We start from the raw sequence: 22,733 nt of genomic DNA, 5'->3' as shown, positions 1-22,733 counted from the left end.
ATAGGTCGTGGTTTGAGAGGTGTGGAATTGACTGGTGTTCTTGTTTGGGTCCTCTGACTTCTCTGTGCTTCTCTTCTGCTTTGGGCTCTAGCATGTTGCACCATTCAAGGTTTTGTGTGGGTCTCTTCAAGGCTTTCTTGGAAATGCACACTCTGGGGGGTCCTCAGTGGTGAAAAGGAGGCTGAATGCAGGACTTGGGATGCTGGGCTCACTTCCCATGAAACCACTTAGTAACTTTGGGATGGCAGGAAAGTAAGCATCTCAGCAGGGTGAAAGGAAGAGTGGAGGTTTACCTGTTCATTCTTGCTCTGCTTTAGTGAGCATTTGTTTGTAGCACTTTAGCGTTGTCCTCAGTTCATATTCACTGGTCCACGAAACCTTCATTACTAACAGTCCTTTCTTCTCTTATTCCTCTCCTTCCTTCCCTTTCCTCTCCTGGTTTTTAAATTTCACCTTAAAAATAAATTTGAAGAACACTTGTTCATTAGAGAAAATTTGAAAATAAAAGAAGAGGCCTTCATAATCTTATTATCTAAAGACCACAGTTGTTAACATTTGATATTTCCTTTCAACCATTTCCTCTATAATTATTTTTCATAGTTGTGGTTATAATTTAATCCAAAATGTGTTATGTCTTTCTATTTATTTTTCTGAGCCATCATCAGTATTTTATTTTTCTATGTATTACCAACTCTAAGAATTTATTTTAATGAATAGTAATTTATCAAGAAGATATACCCACATTTACTTAATCATTTCCCTATGGTTGGAAATATAGTTTGTTTCATCCCTTTTTCAAGTATAAATAATGTATAATTGTAAATAGAGATTTCTAAGTATTAAAAGATATTTCCTTAATATAAACTCTCAGAAATGGAATTATTGAGTTGCAGGCATGAGCTTTCTAAGCTTATTGTTATAGAAAGAAAAATTGCTTTCTGAGTTGATGGTACCCGTGTTTGTCCAGTGATATAAGCATGCCCATTTCACACCCCTGCTTCTTAAATTGCAATTCATGTAAAAGCTGACTTTAGGGCAAAGGTAAATCATGCTTTCATTTAATTTGATCATTGTGGGCTGTGCTGTATTTCAGTAGTAAAAAACAATTAAAAGGAAAGTACTTTGTAGAAAACAAATTTATGGTTACTAAGTGGGTGGGGGGGAGGGATACACTGGGAGACTGGGATTGGCATATACACACACTACTGTGTATAAAATAGATAACTCATCAGAACCTACTATACAGCACAGGGAACTCTACTCAATACTCTGTAAAGATCTGTACAGGAAAAGAATCTGAAAAAGAGTGGATACATGTATATGTATAACTGATTCACTTTGCTGTGCAGCAGAAACTAACACAACATTGTAAGCCAATTACACTCCAATAAAAATTAAACTAAAAAGAAAAATACTTATTTTTACTTAAATGTCCTTTATATTGAAAAATATTGGAGCTAAACACAGACACACATTTATATATACACACCTCTCTCAGGTAAAGAAATGACTTTTACTCATTTCTGTACTATTGATCAGATAGGGAAACTGGGTTATGTGCTGAGGTTTGTGAACCGGTCCCCAAACACCGCACACATAGGATGTCTGGAATCCAGAAGGCCTAGAGTCAGTAAGGACTAGTAACTAGTCAGTTACTCTTGTGCTAGTTATGAGGCTAGCACAGTAGTTTACACCGAGTGACTTCCTGCTCCGAAAGCCACCCGTCGACCCTTGGAAGAAGAATGACGCGTATCCTTTTCTGTGGATGATATAAAGGCTGCTATGAAAACTGACACGGTCATGGCACTACAGAGAGGGAGGGAAAGAGCTGGGAAGCCTTTCTGAGGAAGCTACCTAGACATCTGGGTTCCGCTCCCTGCTGGGGACTCAACCGTAGGCGCATCCCTGTAAGCAGAGCGTGAGAGGAAGAGGGACCAGGTGACTTGGTTACGGGGCTCTTGGAAGAGTTCTAGTCCCGGGGGGATGGATGTTGGTTTGGGAGGGTTCTCAGGCCACGCGGCTGGAGAGGCGCTCCCTGGAATGAATAACCGTGTTGTTTCGTTCTCCGCCCCGCCTCGTCCCCTCTCGCCCTCCGCCCCCGCCGCCTTCCTGCAGGTGAGCATGCCTACAAGTGTTCTTGGTGCTCCTTTTCCACCATGACAATCAGCCAGCTGAAGGAACACTCCCTCAAGGTCCACGGAAAAGCCCTGACCCTCCCCAGGCCGCGGATCGTCAGTCTCCTCTCCTCCCACGCCCACCACTCCTCCCAAAAAGCCACCCCTTGCGAAGAAGTGGAAGATTCCAACGGTAAAACCGCGCTCGCGAGCCGGCCTCGGCCACTGGGGGTGGAGGTGGGCTGGGGTTCACGGCCAGTCCTTCTTTCTAGAGGGAAATCTTACACGAAAACGGGCCGGTTCAAGTGAAGGAAGAAACGGGAGAAGGTGGGCACAGGATAGACACTGGAGGAGGTGGAGGGTGCCGGGACCTCGGTGAGCATCTGCGGGGCTGAGGCGAGACGTCCCGGCCCTGGTGCGCCCTCCGCCTGCGGAGAGAGGACGTGTGTGATGGGTTCGCGCTGGATTCCGCCGCTGTGGTTGCGAGCAGGAAGGCGGATGGTTGCCGGGCAGATTTATTTCTTCGTTGACTTATTTACTTACTGATAGTCCTGTCTTACTCTAAAAAAATATGTGTGCTGTGAAGTGTTTGGGGTGCCAGGTGTGTGATTAACGACACGGAGTTCGAAGCAGGATGGAAAGGGGTGAATGGGTGGGGGCGTGTGTCTGATGGGGTCACAAGATGACTTAGGGGTAACACGGTGATGTCTCACGTGGCTGAAGGATGTTCAGGAGGCGTCCGTTGGAAGGAGGGTGTAACCGCCCACGTTTGGAAGCTTCAGGCTAAATCCGGGAAGCCCCGGAGGGGGTCTCCTCACTAGCAGTTGTCACCAAGTCTGTACCAGAGGGAATGAGAGCGAGGGATGGCACGTGTGGCGGAGCGAGCAAAGGATGGTTTGTTGTTTTGATCAGCCCAAGAAACAGAAGGGTGTTGATTACTCAGCTCACCTCAGAGGACTGCAGAATCTCATGCTTACAAGAGGAGGGGGTCCGTAGATGCTTAGTGTGGTAGAGGACCGGAGAGCTGCTCCCTTCCCTGATCTTCTCGTGTTTGAATCCCTTCTGCAGCATCTCTGGTATCCAGTTATCTGCCCCCTAGCCTGAATACTTTCCAGGTCAGGGAATAGACTGTTTCTCCTCTTTGGGAGGAGCTTAGTGGGCTGGCAGGAAAGTTCATGGGCTCTTTGGAACAAAGGCTTGGCTTTGAATCTTCTCTCAATGCCAGTTGTGTTTTCCTGGGCAATCTTAGCTTCCTAGACTCACATATCAAATTGGATAATGATACCTACTTCATGATGGCCTTGAGAGATTAATGAGAAAAGGTGCTCATGTAAAATGCCAAACACAACACCTGACACATTGTAGGTATTTAATAAATGGTCATGTTACTCAGTGATTTACATCCTTTGATTGCAGTTTTGGCTTTTGAGACCGTTTATGACAAGTATGAATTTGAGGTTATTTTTAATGTAAGAGTTTAAAAAGATAGACTTCTCAGGTAACCTGAAGATCTGACAGCCCAACATGTCCACGTGGTCTGGTTAGCCGATTAGCGAAAGAGGAATCTTCATTCACAAGGTCTCAATGAAGACAACTGGGAGGAAAAGAAAAGGTAAGTCCTGAGACTAAAAGCTGCCTTTGTTGAGTTGTAGAACTTGGTGGCCTTTACTTTGCAAATCAGTAGCACCAGGTTAAACACAGTAACTCCGTGGCGGTATTTCTGTCTTGAAGGACTTCTGTTTAACAATGAAGGCTTGTTATTATGACAGTGGCTTGTAATGAAGTAAGCACACTGTCTCCTAAGCTGTTGTGTGGCACTTTACGCTGTGTTTGTTGTTGTTTTCCAGGAAAGCTTAGAGTCTCAGGTGGGGGGGGAGGGAGGCGGGAGGAGCACATGTGAAAGGCTGCAGAAAATGCCCCCTTTGCACCTTGAGATTCTGTTGGTTGTAAGAGATTAGTATATTGCAACAAAGCGCAAAATAGAATTTGATGTAAATTGTAAGATCTTGATTCACGATTGTCAATGAATTGCTTTCATCTGAAATGAAAGCTACACTTGTGGAGCCATTTGGGTGAAACTGATACATCCAACACCATTCCCAGCAAAGACTGGGACATTTCTCTTCATGTTGTACCTTCTTTTCCCTTCATCCTCCTCCCTTGGAAGGTGGGTCTTAGTCTCAGGACAAGGGAATCCTGAAGACCACTCACTGCATGGCTCGCCTTCCTCTGCATAGGCAGAACAGGAGTTGAGTTCAGTCAACTTCCTGAGTCCATACTCTTTGCCAGCAGGTGTGTGACGCACAGAAGAATTATAAATGAGTACAGAGGCATTCTGGCCACCCAGCAGCTTAAAATCAAATGTTCAGAGGATATTATCGGCATGGTATTGAACCAACCACAGACCTAAGCCTGAAGCCTAACTTTTTTTGGGGGTGGTTTCAGATTCTTGGAAGCTAGACTAGGTTAGGACCTTGGTTGGAGGGTGGTCACAAAAACATGGTGATATGATATTGAGTAAATCTCCACATAACACGGATAGTTTACTCAGCCACAGGGAGATAATTTGCAGTATATAAAAGTGTTTTTCTTTCTTCTGCTAAAGAGAGAACATAATGAACGTGAAAGCTCTGGGTGGCAACTCTTCAGTGAGACCCACACAGAACTCATTGGACCTGTGCTGTTTTTAATGTATATAAATAGCCTGGATCAGTGGGTCAGCAGTGATTTGTTTAATTTGGGTGGGGTAAACCCAAAGGTTTAAGGTGGGGTAGAAAGAAGACGTCAAATGGGCTGTTCTCATGAATGGATAACGTGGAAAGAAAAATTAATAGTTTGTCCATTCAATAGGTATTTTCTTGAATCCTTCTGATGTAGGTGTTGCATGGTTTTGGATGCCCAAATGATTGAAGAGACTGAAAATGGGAAGGCTCTTTGCTAGGGAGCCAAGTGGTGGATTCCTAGAAATGGCTACATCTGGGGGATGGAAAAACAGCTGTGGGGCTAGACAGTAGCCTGTAAATCACGCCTTGAATGATGTTTGAAACACGCATGTGAAATCCAATTGCACGTTTTAATAGGGAGAAGCTGTGGGGCCGTTGGCTCTCAGTGAAGGTTTCCCACACTGCAGATGCCAGGGCGCTCTGAACACAAGAACCAAAAATGTGTTGCAGGCCCGGGGGGAGTAGAGACCCATAAAACCAGGGAAATCGCCAGTGAGTCCTCGGCTTTCTGGTCCCCTGGTGAGGGATGTGAATGAAACGACTTGACGTACTCGCTGCTGTTTGCAGTGGTCAAATGCTTGCAGTCTTGAGAGTGAGCCAGTCTCCTCTGGCAGAAGGACATGAGCTGAACAAGAACGTTCTTCCTAAGCTGCTCTCCCTCCCAGTGCGGAGGGGAGCCCTACAAGGGAGGGAGGCCGGGAAGGTAGACATGAGAAGGTGGAGGGGTGATTTCACCCCCACTGCCTGGCCTCACACCTGTTCTGGACATAAACAGATCTCTCAGGCTCTGGGCTGCCGGTCTTGACATGTCTCACTGGCATGTGGTTCCTCTATGTATTCTCCGTGATCGGTGGTTGGAAAGAAAAGCAGTGCTGATTCTGTGTATAAGATAATGGGAAATGACACGTAATTGCTATTCTAAACAGTGCATTAAGGGGAAATCATAAGGTTGTCAACAAGAGGAAGTGCTCTGCTGTGTTTGTGTTTACTGGGTTCCTTCTGCCATATAAAATAGAGGACTGGGTTTTATCAAGGGCTTTCCAAGTCTGTGCTTTCAGTACAGAAAAACACACATACATATACATCTATAAAACACAAAATAAACTAGAACAGTGTAGTTTCATTATGAAATTTGTTTAAGTCTGAGTAGTTCCACAGTGCCTAGGCAGTGGATATGTAGTTTAAAATTCAGGTCTATCCTTTGTAATGAGTCAGGCCACTGGTGACATTCCATCTTTTTTCTTCCTTGAATTTCCCCTAAAGAATAGCTGATTTGATTTCTTCTCTCTGTCCACTTATGCTGTACCAAATGGCCTGCTTTAGGAAAGAGCTACTGTGGGGCACTTGAAACAAAAATCAGACACTAAGACCAGGTGCAAAATAAGGTGTGTGAAAATTAGATAGTTTTTCAGCCTGTGCCCTGATGGCAGCCTAGGGAAAACACCAAGAACTTTTGGTCATGAAATCCTTCCCCTTGTAAGACAGATCTCAACATAGTCCACCCAACAGAGAAGTCTTTGCTAGTATGAATTGGTAGAAAAATGTATGGAGCTTTGTGTTTTTGTTTTTGTTTTGTTTTTAAGTGAAGGATTTTCTGTTACAACTTTTCATTTGGCTTTTTGGTTTTAAACTCTAGAATACTATTTGATAAGCACTATTTTTATCAAGGCATGTCTCATCAAAAACCACAGGCTCTTCTCATGTCGTATCAAAATCCAAGTCCTCTGCATTGCATTCAGAGTTCTCCACTTAGTCACACGTTCTCCATCCTGAGTGGTCTTGCCAACAAATACTTATGTTTCCAGCCGTCTCTGTACTTGCTGCCCTCAGCATCTTCCGTCTTCATTTCCACTTCCATGCATTGAAAGCAGCTCTGCTGGGAGCTTGGAAGGATTTCCTCCTTGTCTGCTTCTGTCTACCAGTTTCTGACTTTAACTTCTTCTAAAGACTGCCATTTACCGGCCCTACTCTGATTATGTGTCAGATGATCTTCTTGGTATTCATTTGTACTTGTGGATATGCTTTCGGTTCTGTCCCCTAGTTTTCCAGTGGGAATAGTTAGGTAGATACTTATTAAATACTGACTTCTTTTAACCAACCAATGATTTCTTGGAGGCATCACAATTTTCAATTCAGTTAATTGTACTGAGTCTCCTAACATGTCTGACTAATTCCACAGAACCAAGCTGTACGAGGGTAAGTTTATTTCATTTCCATTTAATAGGCAAGTTCAAAAGACAAGTGATCCCAAGATGAAACCTTAGGGATTGCTCTAAGAGAAACTTTCTGACACATCAGTCTGCCAAGAGGAAATGATCTTCCTCGACAAAGAGTGTTTTCAGATTTGTCACTGTTCCCTGGATAACGAGACCTTCTGTAGAAGTGGGAAACGGGAGGCTGAGACAGGGTGTAAGCCTTTGCAGTCCTCAGGAGGAGACCGGAAGTGTGGTGGCGCTGGGGAGATGGGCATTACCAGTGTGGTCACCTGGTAGCAGAGCTCCTGGGAGCAAACACACATAATCATTTGACCCTGGAATGGACTAGCTTGTTCTCTGTGTCTTTGTCCAAAAATATACAGTAAAATCCAATTCAGAGAAGCTATAGAGTGAAACTGACCAACAAAACTCATAGATTAGTAAAATATTTTTATTCTCCCTGAAAATTTTGCCCACTGGGCTTTTAACATAATATATGGGTTAGAGGAGACTTGTAGTGGTTAATTTCTACAAGCCATAAATCAAGGATTGGCAAACTTTTTCTGTAAAGGGCCGGATCGAAAACGCCTTCAACTTTGTGGGCCATAGAGTCTCTGTTACAGCTGCTCAACAGTGCCATTGTAGTGCGAAAGCAGCCACAGACAGTATGTAAACAGATGGACGTGGCTGTGATCCAATAAAACTTTATTTGCAAAAGCAGGGAAGGCTGGATTTGGCCCATGGGTTGTATGTTGCTGAACCCTGCCATAGATGACTGGTGGAAAAAATTACAGCAGTACCCGCAAAATTAATCCTGTCATTAATAAATGTCATTATAGGCCTTTATATTTAACATATAGACTATTCCTAGATGTCACTTAAAATATAACTTGACCTAAATATATTCTTTGTTTCGTATATGAAATGTAAGGCATTAGCTAGAGCTTTAAAACTACTAGTGTGTGGAGTTACACTTAAACTTAAAATCTTCTCTAAGAATTGTATTGAGTCTGGCGCCAAACTATCAGTTCACTTAACCTTGACGGCAGCAATACTTGACACTTAAAAATTAAGACCTGAGATGCCTGCTTTTTGAAGAGAAGCTTTTCAGATTTCTAAGTAGGTCAGACATAAAATTCAACCTTTAAGAGGATCCAATTAGTTGCTAGGGCATCAGACCCTTCCACACAGGTTCCAATTGCAATCAGATTTCTCTTGGGGTGAAAGAAAGAAGAGGTGACAACACTGAAATGGAGGCTTTCGAGTGAATAATTGTGAAGTACAAAGATTTACGTCGTTTATAGCACGTGGGGTACAAGGCATAATTTTAATGACTTGGACATAATTTTTAATAGGTTCTGCTGGTCTCAAAATTATCTGGCCAGAGAATACTAACCTTCCCTTTTTGACATCAGAATTTCTACATTAAAATGTGATCTAGAGTTTGCTTTAATGCTTATTTTGAAGAGTGGCATTTCTACTATAAAGACTTAAGAAGTCTGTAACTTCTGTGGTGCAGAGTGGTACAGATGATTCTGCATCTTCTATTAGACATCCAGAAGTCTTCAGCGGTTAAATTATTAGACCTTGCCCTCGTCAACAACTAGGAAGCCTCTGAAATTATCACCACCCTGAAGTCAAATATCATGTGATAGACCCTTCTCAAGAAACCCACCTGCCTGAGATTTCTGTGACTTTTTCAATTAGCCACAGTTTCATGTGCCAAGGATCAAGAAACATTTCAAATGTAAGCTTTCCATGTCCTGGGAACTCAGTCAGCTCGCCCATCTCCCTCTTCCCATGCCAAGAAAAACATTTGTTCATCAGAAATATAAGCATATCCTGCCCAGCTCGCTCAGAGCTAGTTCCTAGCGACACCAGAATTTGCTTCATAATTCCACAGCTGACTTTTGCATCTCTTGGTTGGAGATTACCTTAAAGTCCTCCAGAACCTCAGCTGTGGGAAGTATCTAAAAGGAAGAAAAAATTTACTTAATTCTTGGGCAGAAAATATATTCAGTTGTTAGTCAAATCATCTAAAATTATTAATCTTGGTTCTTTTTTGCCCACCTTTTTTTCCTGGAACCAGAGCTAGATATTTTGGTCCAATTATATTGAATTTAAAATCCCTTAAATTCTTTTGAGACTTCTTATGATTCATAGGTCCTCTCTTCTCTTCCAAATACTGTTCTGCACTAGAGGATATTACACAAGCAGAGGGAAGGGTATTGGATTTGGGAGGACAGTGTGTGTGAACCCTGATTCAGAGGTAGAAATCCTGGGAGAGCTTTGCTGGAGCAGAGGGTATGTCCCCGGCAAGACAGGCACGTGAAAAAGATTATTTTTTAAGAGCCAAGATGAAAAGAAGATATCAGAAATAACCTTCTTGAAACAACTATTATTTATTTTTTAAAATAAATTGTATGAGTTTCGATGGTATGGCCAGCATGTCTAAATGATGTACACATTTTCTTCATTCATTCATAATCCTAAATAATATGCTATAGAAAAAAAATCCCAGTGGTGGTACTTAAATAAAAATGGCCAAAGCGACATGAGAGGTTCAGGTTAAGGGGGATCTGCTTGCCTTTTACTGGAGTCAGTCCCTTGTTGTTTATGCCCAGGAGGGATGTGTTCCTGTCAGAAGGCTCTTCTGCTTTATAAGTAGTTTCAGAGTCAGCAAGGTCAATCCAAAGGAGGTGTTTGGCTAAGAGTGCAGGGCCTAGCTAAAGTTTTAGTTGTGTGTTCACTGCTCTTGGAGCAGTCATTCCAGGGCTAGGCTCTCCAGCTTCCTTGGGGACACAAAATATTCTTACCTGCCACATGCAAGCCACCTCTTATGTCATCTTTTATGTTCATGTGCTGTGCGCCTTCCACATTGAGCAACACAGGACGACCTTCTAAACCTTTCCTGTAGTCCTTGACTTTAGCACTGCTAGTTATTTTTTTCCCCATGACCAGTTTGAAAGGTATCCATTCTGGCTTATTATAAGGATTCTGTCTCTCTCTTTGTTTAATTCTGAAGTGCTAAAATTAATCATAATTTTTATTTACTTCTGCTGATTGCCTTAAATTTGCCATCAGATTTATTATGTCTAATGAATTAGAGGTACAAGTTATTAGTCTCATTTTATAGAGAAGGAAACTGAGACCCTGAGGACTGAATTGATGAGTCCCCAAGTGACAAAACATATATGTGGTGGACTTTGTCTGAACCCAGAGCTCGTGCCCTTAACCTTTGTGCCATTTCATTAAAGACTCACAGCAGAAACACACATCCATAAATGAGCCAGAGTGGAGAAGACACAACCTCTTCTTATATGTCTGGGAGCCCTGGAATCTTCCAAGGGAAACCAAAGCCACACTTTATTGTTGATTGATATTTAAAGCTTAAGTTAATAGATACATAGAGTTAGTAAAAAGAGCAGAATATAATGAATGAGATATTTTGCTTGTGGATTTTTATTGGCTGCAGCCATGGAGAAGAGAAGGAATTAATGAGACCTGAAGGACTTCTTGAAAGAGGCGGGGCTCAGGCTAGGCCTTGAAGGGCGAGTAGGATTTTTTTACATGCAGGTCGAAGTCCATTCCGAGTGGGAGAGTATCAGAGGTGAGCAGACTTAGAGAAGAAGGGATCTTGGGACAGCAAGAACACCAGTCTGGCTAGAGTGCGGGATGTGTAGGGAAGTTATTAGGAGGGTAGTTGGCAAGCTGAGGAGAGGTAGAACCAAACTGTAGGGGTAATTAACACCAGGAAGAGGGCTTTTGATTGTTAAGAAACAGGCTAAACAAGGAATACCAGCAGTAAGGTCTGTGTCCCCTTTGGAAGGGAGAGGGTGCTTTTGAACTATGGGTACCTGATATTGATACCTATAGGTCTTCAAGAACGAATGTCCATTAAAAGTAGTCATGCAAGGTAGTTATCCCTTTCGAAGATGTCTGCATAGATTTTTCCTTCTGATAAGAGTAATACTTAGGATTAAAGAACAGCTTTATGGCAATATGTAACATAAACTGTGAGGGTCACCTATAATGCCAGCCTCTCTGAACCCAAAAGAATCTAGTATCAGTCTGCTGTAGAATCATCTAGATGTTTGTTCTTTGCATATACAAACAGGCTCTATTTTATTTTAATTTTTTTCAAAACTGGAACCATGATATAGAAACTACTTATTTTCATGTTTTTGTCTTCACTTGAAAGATTGTCATTATTTGGCTCACCATAGTTTAAAATGTGAGGGTCCATATCTCAGAACAAACCAACAAAGGAATTCCCTGGCAGTCTAAGGGTCAGGACTCCACGCTTTCACTGCCAAGGGCCTGAGTTCGATCCCTGATTGGGGAACTAAGGCCCCACAAGCCACGTGGTGGGGCAAAAATAAACAAACACACAGAAACAATAAAGACAATTCCCCTTCAAATAATAAATATTGAGTACCTAAAGACTTCAGGTATTTTTGTGTGAATGTGATACATGTGTTTAAGATGGGAATCTCAGAATTATGAAAGGCCTTTGAGGTTTCGCGAATCAAAAATTCACTCGTTTATTTCATTTTAAGCCTCCCTTACCTTCTAAAAAATTACTTAAGTGGAGTCTCTTTTCCTACTGCTTAAGACAATACATTTGAAATATTGGCAAATGGTCCATAGTTAAATGACAAAATCAAGATTACAGACTGTCTAGACTGCTCAGGGTAATGAGCTGAAAGTGAGATTTCGTTAGGGGATAAATATAAAACATGTTGGGTAGCTTCTGACCTTTGTATTCACTTCCATTACTAGACTTGCCAAATATTCTTATAATTGTTGGTTATCATATCTGTCTCCACAACTAAACTGTGGGCTCTCTGAGGTCAAGGACTGTTTCAGAGTCTTAGCGCTTGGCAGGCCATTCAATAAATAGTTCTCGATTTGAATTAGGGCAGCAAAATCAACCACACACAAGGAGAATGAACAAAACAATAGTTTACGTGTGAAAAAGCCTGGGAATTTTAGTGACTGCGAGCTCAGCTGTATCATGATATTTGGAAAAAGCCAGTTGGGCTGCGTGTGTACCACGATGCTGCACATTTCCTTGGTCACACCTCCCTCCTCCTCCTCCTTCTTCTCCCTCCTCCCTCCTTAATTAGCTTTGCCCCCGCCCCCAGCCCATGGCAACGCCATCTCTCTGTCAACTGTCTGCAACCAAAGTGACTAATCCCTTTCCTCCAAGCAGCCAAGAGGAGGAGAGTGTGCAGTCCTTACTTTCTGCCACCTGTTGAGAACATTTTTGCTTCCTTCACTTTTCAAATGTCTGCTCTCTGCTTATTTCCTTTTCCTTATGTTCTGGAATGTTCCTTCAGCTTCCTCAGTGAACTCAGTGCCAGGCTCACAGCCTGCCTTTTTACTCCAGCCATGACCATCATGGTCTGGAATTCAATACACTAGACTCAATGGTAAAGAGCCAATGAATGGTTGATCTTGAAGCTAGAGAGCGTCACCTCTTCCTGACTGTATTCCAGCGCCCTTCATCTGTGGCTGGACTCGCCATAACCCCTCTACTTCCAGCATCTCAAACTCGTAAATTCTCTCTGACCACTACCCATCCCTTGTCTACCCAACCCAGACCCTAGGCCTAGCCTTTTCAAAGGGGCTTCCTCTTGCATCGCTATGTCTCTGCCTCCTTTGTCCTTCTCTGCTTTCCAACCTGCCAGACCCCAACCCTGAATCACCCTCACCCTGAACTTGCTCTGATTTCTGCCAGTCTTCTTGGCTCTAATCTCAAGCTTTCCCAATCCGTTTTCAAGATTATCTCTGTTAACCACAAATCTGATTTCCTTTTCTTTTTAATTAAAGTATAGTTGATTTACAGTGTTGTGTTAACTTCTGCTGTAGGGCCAAGTGATTCAGTTATACGTACATACATATATATATATATATAAATATATGTGTGTAGACACACACACACACACACACACACTCTTTCTTTGTATCTTTTTCCATTATGGTTTATCACAGGATATTGAATATAGTTCCCTGTGCTCTACAGTAGGACCTTATTGTCTATCCATTCTATATATAATAGGCCACATCTGCTAACTGCAACCTCCCACTCCATCCCTCTCGCACCCCCCTCCCCTTAGCAACCACTAGTCTGTTCTCTATGTCCGTGAGTCTGTTTCATAGATAAGGTCATTTGTGTCATATTTTAGATTCCACATATAAGTGATATCATATGGTTTTTGTCTTTCTCTTTCTGACTTATTTCACTTAGTATGATAATCTTTAGTTGCATCCATGTTGCTGCAAATGGCATTATTTCGTTATTTTTTATGGCTGAGTAATATTCCATTGTATACATGTACATCTTCTTTATCCATTCATCTGTCGATGGGCATTTAGGTTGTTTCCATGTCTTGGCTATTGTGAGTAGTGCTGCTATGACCATAGGGGTGCATGCATCTTTTTGAGTTATCAATTCCCTTTTTTTTTGAAATTTATTTATTTACTGGCTATTTGGGGTCTTCATTGCTGTGTGCGGGCTTTCGCTAGTTGCAACGAGCAGGGGCTACTCTTCATTGCTGTGCACAGGCTTCTCATTGTGGTGGCTTCTCTTGTTGCAGAGCACAGGCTCTAGGTGTGCGGGCTTCAGTAGTTGTGGCATGCGGGCTCAACAGTCGTAGCTTGCAGGCTTTTAGAGCACAGGCTCAGTAGTTGTGGTGTACAGGCTTAGTTGCTCACTGGCATGTGGGATCTTCCTGGACCAGGGCTCGAACATGCGTCCCCTGCACTGGCAGGTGGATTCTTAACCACTGCTCCACTAGGGAAGTCCCTGATTTACTTTTAAAAATAAATTTGAGCATATTCAGGTTTATTCCTCTGTAACATCCGTTTACTTAAGCATGGGGGTGACAACCAAGATGGTGGAAGCTGTGGTGTTTACCTTGCCTGCCCCAAAGCTAACAGTGAATAAATGGAGGGAGCCACTGGAGAGTTAATAGCTGTGGTATCACAAATTATTGTATTGTACTTGTGAGTTGTGATTTTCCTGTTACTCTGATTTAATAGTATTTTAAAATGTTGCCCATGGGTAAGTTTTTAATTAGTAATATAGAGAAGGAAAGATGAAGAAATCCACATCTAACTTGCATGCAAACAAGAATAATGCCACCAACATGTCTGTTAGAAGGAACAATTGTGATAACTTAATTAAAGGCAGACAGTAAAGTGTAAGTAAATTTCCCAACTAACGCATTAAAATCAGTAAATTCTATATATTGTTAACAATAAAATAAGGCCATTTTTGCTAATACAGCTATAGTATACCTTTGCATCTTGGTTATGTTACCTACATAATGAAAGCCTGGAAAAAAACAAGGCTCTAAAAAATGATTAAGTTCAATGTTAAAATACAAGACAGGATGATTTTTTTTCTCTTCATTTTTTTTCAGCCGCTTCATTATTAGGTGTCTCTATCCCTATAGTTTAACAAGAAGGCTTACAGTACTTTTCACTACATTTCTCCCTCCTCTAATTTTCTGGGATATTATCTAATTCACAGTATCCCTAGGGAGGCATGTTGGGTACATAGATGTCCACCCATTGTGTGTTGCCAGGGCAGAAAAGAGTGTTTGAGAACTACAGAATGGGAGGGATAGTGGTTCTGTGTTAAGTCAAGGGCAAATTTAAGATTTTATTTATTTACTTACCATTTTCTAAATGGAGAGATGGCAAAAACAATGTATGAGAAAACAGCTTTCATAATATCCTGAGTATATTGGTGGTTTTTATACTAACCATCATCATCCCAATAAAAGGAGATGACTGTACGTGAGCTGGTGACATAAAGCTGTATGAAGTTAAGCAGTGTGGAGACCAGCCACACCCCACAGCACCAGACTCTCCCTGTGCACCAGGTGGAGCATCTTTCTCCTGGCCCCTGGGCTTCCTATCTCCGGGAGGGGTCTGAAGGTGATTGACAGCAACAGGTCAGCAGCATGTGAGACACGCGAGGTCCCGCTCCAGGGCGTTTGGTGGCCGTGGCTCCCCTCAGGCACTCCCACTCCAGGGAAGCATGTGAGGGGTCCATGGAACCTCTTCCCCAACTCAGAACATTTGGTCCAATGAAATTTTGGAGTCACGCTGCAGGACTGGTGTGGGATGTGACCCTCTATGTAGCACTGGGTGCATTTTGGTTGAGCAGATGCCAGGAGGATCCATTTTAACCCAGTGGAACTAGTGAAAATGAGGGGCAAATGAGCTTTTCAAAACCAGTTCTCTGTATAGATCATCTCTCCTTAATAGTTTGCGCGAGGATGTTGGACCCCTGAGTTGAGGTCCAAATCCAGAAAGTACCCACCTGCATTGTGCAGCATTGGAGGCCATGGACCCCCCAGCATGTGCAGCCTCTAGAGAGGGGTTTACTGCCTCCATCTCACACGTGTGGGCGGAGATAAATCATTGACCTGCACGATTTCTTATATATAAGTTAATAATGATGCCTACTTTATGGGGTTATTTTGTGGGTCAGATGAGATAACAAAGCAAAATGGTTTCACATTCTAAATTACTGTAGAAATCTTAGACGTTATTAAAGTAGCACAAGTAGAAGAAAATTTCTTGTCAATTTATGATACTTTGTCAGCAACCAGAGATTGAGGAGGAATTTTTTTTTTAATGGAAAAGGAAAAAAACTTTCATGTCTTGTTTTGGAAGCTGATTGAAATCTCTTAACATCATGAACTGTTTCTTGGGAGTTTAAAATAATTCAGTATTTGGGAAATGGTGCTTAATCTGGAGTCCTGTTGATTGAAATTTCTTTGAACTTTGGGGCTTAATTGAAACCACCCACACAAGAAACTCCTTTGCACTTGATGTCCTAATCGGTGGCTGTAATGAAATAAGTCCCAAAATTAGACATAATTATGATTATTGTTGGCATTAGTCAATATACATTTTTAATTAATAACTACCATTTATTGCATGTCTATTAAATACTTTACGAACATTGGTTTAATCCACACAACAATTCCACGAAATAGGAACTTCCATAACCAGCTCTCTGCTGTTTTTGAAAGGGGGAAAATGAGCTTAAGAAAGGTCACAGGTACTACTGCCTGGCAGGGTCGGGTGAGGGTGGAGTTGCCCTGATTCTACAGCTCTGTCTACAGCGTCACACTGTCTCCCTAAATCTCAGTTCTCAGATGTGTTATTTTTCCCTTGGAGAGTCTAAAAAAGGGAGCTATATGACCCCCAGGAAAGTGCTCTGTGTTTTGAATGTGAAAATCATTCTTGAATGAGACCTTCTGCAGTTTTATTCCCGCAGTTGCAATCTTAGCCTCCAAATCTCTTGAAAGAACAAATACTCCCAAGTTACTCTTCCTCTCCACTCGTTGTTTTCTCAAACTGCTAGAATCTTTGCCTTCTGCATTTTATTGAAACCACTCATGAAGTGACTTCCTACTGGCTGACTCCAGAGATATGGGCAAGAGTCATTCCTCCCTTGTTTACACCTGCTGCCGCCTCCTCTACTCCCCTGCCCTCCCTGGAATCAATTGCAGTGTGACTTTGGCCCTAGCACGTTAATGAGATGGCTTGCACAGGGGTGGACAGCGACTCCAGACAAACAAGTCCATAGCCTCTGCTTCCTGCCTCATCTTTCTTTTTTTGTCCGTGGCATTTAAAACAGCTGACCTTCCTCCTGGGGAAGCTCTCCTCCCGTGGTTTGGTCCTACTGTATGTTTCAGGTTCTCCGCTGGCCTCTCTGATGATACCTTCTCTTTACCCTGTTTTCGCCGGCAGCTGCCATGACATAGACCCTGGTCTGGTCCTCAGGCCTCTCCTCTGCACTCTTCCCCTTTCACAGACACACGGAACCAACTCTCAATTTTCTGATGATGCCACCAAAATCTCTGCGTCCAGCCATAATCAGGTTAAGCCCAAGACCATCTTTTCCATCTTCTCTGTACTTTCTCCACCTGGACATCTCACTCAGTCTCCACCTCAGAGGTTCTAAAATGGAACTCATTAACTTCCTCCCAGACCTGCCCCTCTGCCAGGGCTCTGGGTACCCAGCTAGAATCCACTGCATCTCCAGGTCTCCTTGGACCCATGTCCCATCAGTTGCCTACTCAGTCCTATTGTTTCCATCTCCTTACTTACTTTCACACCCACCTCTTCCCTCCCCGTCTCTTACCTAAGCCATTACCATAGCCACCCCACCTGCAGACTCCTCCCTTCAATCTACTCTAAGCAGGGATAAGAGTCATATCATTCTCCTATTCAAAAATCTCTTAACAGCTATATCTGGCTTAAGGGAAAAAAAAAAAAAAAAAAAAACCCCACTCTCATCATTCTCCATGCCCATCCCCCAGTGTCTGTCCCTCCCTCGCTTCCACGTGTCCAGACCCTGCCTGTCCTTCAAAGCCAGGTGCACATTCCTTTGCTCCCATGGTGTTTCCCACGATGCCCGATGTGTTTGCTTCGCTCCTCTGAAACCCCATAGTGCCATGGCTGACCTCTTGGGGGCACACGAGGTCCATTCTGCCAACTCCATGGTGGTACCAGAAAGGAAGCTCATCAGGGACAGGGTTTTTGTCCTGCTCGTCTTTGTATTCTAAACACCTGGCATCACTTTCTAGAGTAGGTGTCCTATAAATGTAAAATGAAAGTTAGTTGTATTCTGTAAATAATTATGGCAATGGTTTAAAGCAGTAAGTCAAGATTTGGATTTTTTTCCTGATTCCAGAGCTGCATTGTCTTCTGGCTTCTCCGGTCACCACAGGTAGCAATGCCCGTGGGTATGGGCTCTGTTCCTTGCATGAGCCGATGCGCTCATTTTCACGTGTGTTTCCATAGTCTTGCCTCACAACCGGAGAGCTCTTGAAATATGATCTCTGATGGTCTTGGTATCTGTCAAATACTTAACATATAATAGATATAGTATTTGTTATGTTGAAACAAACCATTTATAAAAAGCTAATGAATCCAGAAGAATACTAAATCACTATACAAAATAATGTTTTGACCATTGAGTTGAATCTAAATGAGTCCAAGAAATATGCATTGTGTCCTTGGGTTGACACATGGGTGTTAAAATTAAGGAGTAGAATACAGACACAGAAACATTTTGGATGTTGCTGAGACGCTGTATTTGAAAAACGGACCACAGGATCTTGGCTGACGCCTACGCATTTTTGGTGTTTGCCAATGTGTGGACATACCACTTGGTTTCCTGTGCTTCCTTGATATTTTCTTGCACATGAAGGGTTGGTAGGGAGCAGAAAAGGTAGCCTACTGGGTTTCCAGTTTTCCCTCCCGTAGGTAGGGCCGTAATCTATTCCAGATGTAAATGTAATGTGTTCAGTAGAAACAGTAGGAACTGAATTTCAAATGAACACTTCCAACCTGCTAGTAAAATCCAGAAGGGGGAGGTTACTACAGTGGTGTGTTCTACTTGACAACACAAAGTGTGGAGTCATATGTTGCTGGTGCTGTCCCCTCATCAATAAGGAACCTGCTGCTGCTTGGTTTTCCCTCATGGTGGGAATGCGTTTATGCCACGCTGCCTTCCCGTCTGAGAGATGGGGCAGGGTTCTGGGTGCAATTTATAGACACAGAAAAGGTAAAAATGCAAAGCCTTTATCGCACCTGGTTCCTGCTTCAAACTCTCCCGTGGCTATCTGCTCTGCCTTCAGAGTAGATTGCAAGCTCAGCATGGAACGCTGATATGTGGGCCCCCCTTCTCTCGGGGTCACTCCTCACCCCTTCTCCCTGCTGCGTCCCATGCTGTGGCCGTGCTGAATGCCCTGTCTGCACAGGGTCCAGCTCTCACCCTCCAGGCCTTGCTAGTCCACCTGCCTGGAATATCCTTCTCTGCCTATTTTCACCTGACCTCCTCTTTATTCTATTCACTTGGCTAATTCCTACTCATCCTTGAAAACTTGAATCCAGAAGCCTTCCTAACGCTTCCTGTCTGGCTGAGGGACCTCCTTTCTGTTCACATCTTTGAGCACTCTTTAGTGTTAAAGCTGATCATACTCTGTTGTAACTGTCTGACTTTCCATCCCCCCCACCCCCAAGACCATCCACTTCTTTTTTTTTAATTGAAGTGTAGTCAATTTACAGTGTTGTGTTAATTTCTGCTGTACAGCAGTGATTTAGTTATATGTGTGTATATATATATATACACACATACATACACATACACTTTCTTTTTCTTATTCTTTTCCATTATGGTTTATCCCAGGATGTTGAATATAGTTCCCTGTAATAGTTTGCATCTGCTAATCCCAAACTCCCAATCCATGCCTCTCCCACCCCACCCCCCTTGACAACCACAAGTCTGTTCTCTATGTCTGTGAGTCTGGTTCTGTTTCATAGATAAGTTCATTTATGTCATGTTTTAGATTCCACATATAAGGACCATCAGCTTCTTGAAGGCAGAGGCCATCATTTTTTTTTTTTAAGCTCATATCATATTTTTTAAAAAACTTTATTCATTCATTTGGCTGCACCAGGTCTTCGTTGCGGCACACGGGATCTTTGGCTGCAGCACACAGGATTTTCAGTTGCGCTGTGCGGGATCTTTTAGTTGTGGCATGTGGGGTCTTAATTGTGGCATGTGGGATCTAGTTCCCTGACCAGGGATTGAACCCCGGCCCGCTGCATTGGGAGCACAGAGTCTTAACCACTGGACCACCCGGGAAGCCCGAGGCCATCATTTTATTTGGAGTCCCCAGAGCGGGACAGATTACCTTCCATGCACAGGCATTCAGATGAGCTATTGAAGTGAACGAATCTAGTCTTGAGTGTTGCTGTTCATGCTGCTGCAGGCTGGCCACAGCCCGCAAGGCCGAGACGCGTAGTGGTATGACGGCAGGGCTGCCTCTTGGCACAGACCCTTGTTGTTTCTCAGATTGAGTCTTGGGCAGACACTCCGTGCCCAGCTGAGTCAGCAGTTCCCAAGGAAGCTTAGATGCCCTCATTGGTTATGAAATAAAATCCAAAAATCCATGCAAGTTAAGAAGTTTAAGACAAAACCCCTCATAGATAGTGGGGAGAACCAAGTGCAGTCAAGAGAAGGAAGACAAGGTAACAGGGAGGAAGGGGCAGTGGCGGCAGTATCAGGTAGGGGAGCTCAGGAGAGCATCACGGATGATGGGCGTGATCGCGCCTACCAACTCGATACCCAGGGCCCCTGCTCAAAGCTGGAGGTGAGGTTGGATACACTTTCACAGGAAACAGACCCCAGAATTGTTGCCAGGAAAGCCTCTAGAGTTTGGGAATTAAATTTGCTCCGACATGCTTCTTCATAGCAAGTTGATTTGTGACCATTCTGTGTGCCTTGTTATCTAACAAAATAGGAGTGACTTGGTATACTGTTCGGGTCGAGCCCTGCCTTTGAGCTGAATCCAAGCCCCTCGACCCGTCCCCTCCCCATGGCAGCGATCCTCACCTACAGAATAAGCCAGCGGGTTGTTGCCCGAAGGGGCAGTGCGGTTGGCTTTGCCCAGAATCAATCGGTCAGAAACCAGCTGCCGAACACCTGCCACGTGTCTGGAGCTGGGATGAATGTCAGTTACATCTGTTTAGAGTGGTGTAAGAGATGCCCATTCCACTCCACCCTGTGGTCCGGTGAAGGAGATCAACTTCTTTCATCCACAGGAAACACTCCATAAACACTAAAAGGCAGTTTATCATTTAGTGCGAAAGATACGATGTTGACTTTAATTGCTGTGGAACCGAGGCCCTTAAAGCACCCCCGCCCTGTGCCAGGCGCCATACTTCACACGTACGTTTCCACAGCACCCTGTGAAGTTGTCAGTGTCACTGTCTCCATTTTACAAATGAGGAACCAGAGGTCTGCTTAATTGAGAGTCCCCAGGGTTACGAGGAAGCTCGCATGTGTGCTTCGGGGAGCTGAGACGTTGCTTTCCAGGTGCTCCCTTGGTTTCCCCATCTGTAAAATGGGAAGTAACACGTCTCAGTGAGAGACTTTGTGAAAAGGCATCTGACATAATTGCCGACCTAGAGCCGCTAAGCCAGTGAAGGTGAGCCTGGATCTCACTGCCTGACCCCTCTGCTTCTTAGAGGCTTACACCCTACACCTGAGCCCAGCATCACTAGCAATATTCCTGCGGGGGAGTTTGGAGCCGGTGGAAGAGTGTCTACCTGAAGAGGAGAACCTGCTGCTTTAAAGGTGATTAAAAATACAGCTTTACCTGGAGCCAAGATTTCTTCCACTGCATGGGAAGAGGTGAAAAGAAAAGGAAAAAAAAAAAAAACGGGTAAGAAACCCACTGGGTGTGTTGGTTCAGAGACTCCCGCTGCTCGGGGACAATTTTAGAATAACTGTGCACTTTGAAGTGTGGCTGCTCGTTCCTTTTCATGATCCGCCATCGTTATTCTCACCCGATTTCCATACCGTCACTTAGAGCTCGACATGTATCTAAATATATACACTTCTCCTCAGATGTGTTCTTTCCTCTCGATTCGCTGAGCTTTTGAGAAATCTGTGCATCGTTCCCTGTGCGGGCTCTCCCTGTACTGTTCGTCGCAGGCTGTACACTGTGACCGTCTCCTTGAAGTCAGTAGGTATCTTCCCTCCAGTCAGGCCTTGAGGAGAAAGCACGGTGGCCTTGCCCATGGCCCGTGAGCTCTAAATACCATCCAAAGTTGCTAGCAAGCTCTCGACGGTTGCGGCCAAGTCGCTGATATAAAGAGGCTTTTGTACTCCACGTTGTTCATTGGCTTTTCCGTGTGGTAAAGACATCTATACGATCTAAACGAACAGCAGGAAGCATTACTTCCTCATCACACAATTCGAAAGAGTCACAGGTGAATTATGCATTTGGTATTGTGAGAGCGTCTCAATGAACAATGGCAGATGCCACCCAGAGTTTCCTCCCGAAAAACATTAGAAAAAGGCTCCTTTGCCATGCATTCATTTGTTTCCTGACAAATTTCCAGCCGGTTTCAAGGTGGGTTTTTAAGAACACACACTTTGAGTTACAAATACCATTTAGTAAGAAGAAATACCTGCGATTTGCTAATCTGTGGCAGTAAAAGAACATGTTTTCGAAACTGGGGCATGCAGGAGCCCCGGGTTGTGTTCCTTTTGCTCCATCAACGGGCTGGGTGCCATGAAGCTATCCCTGCTTTTCTGAGCCACCACAGGTCCTTCTGCAGAATGAACAGGCTTACACTACATAAATGGGAGGAGAGTACACCCATGATGGAGGACAGTTGGTAAAACATTTCATACAGTGAGAATGTGGTGCTAAAAATCTGAAAGTAATCCATGAATACCATCCCCTGAATTGCAGAGGCCTCTATTTTCATGGCCTTAGGAGTTGACTATAGCAAAGTCACAATGCATGTAATAGGTACCATGTACTTATTACACCTGTGCATTTCACAAACATCTGTGCCTACTGCAGATCTGTGTCTACCAGTGGTGCAAAAAAGGAGAGAGAGTTGCATACTGATTCATCTGAAATGGCTCCCAGGTGTCCTGACATCATCTGTTGCAGAGTTTAGACTTTTTTGCTGATTTAGTATGAAAACCAGAAATTATGCCTGTGACTTCCTGGGATGGCCATGGCTCACGAATCTCCTGCCATTCAAATTCTCAAGTATTCCAGAGGCCATTCTCCAGGTAATTAAAAAAGACCCAGGCTTGTTTCAGTAAAAGTGGATCACTGTTTCAATTGGACAGCTCT

General features: G+C 43.5%; 1 protein-coding gene across 8 annotated transcripts in view; it reads left to right on the top strand.

Moving 5' to 3' along the window:
• ZNF462 (zinc finger protein 462) overlaps positions 1–22,733 on the top strand; it is a 141,551-nt gene that overhangs the window by 73,364 nt on the left and 45,454 nt on the right. For all 8 annotated transcript variants that reach the window (XR_009051304.1, XM_057721481.1, XM_057721482.1 and 5 more), the window contains exon 7: positions 2,116–2,307. Coding sequence is in view for 7 of the 8 variants with exons in the window: in XM_057721481.1 (XP_057577464.1) it covers positions 2,116–2,307 (192 nt within the window). In the remaining variant the exon portion in view is untranslated. The remainder of the gene's footprint in view (positions 1–2,115; positions 2,308–22,733) is intronic.

The sequence above is a fragment of the Hippopotamus amphibius genome, chromosome 2, assembly GCF_030028045.1.
Source record: "Hippopotamus amphibius kiboko isolate mHipAmp2 chromosome 2, mHipAmp2.hap2, whole genome shotgun sequence".
Classification (NCBI taxonomy): domain Eukaryota; kingdom Metazoa; phylum Chordata; class Mammalia; order Artiodactyla; family Hippopotamidae; genus Hippopotamus; species Hippopotamus amphibius.
This window is presented reverse-complemented; position numbering and strand designations above follow the sequence as displayed.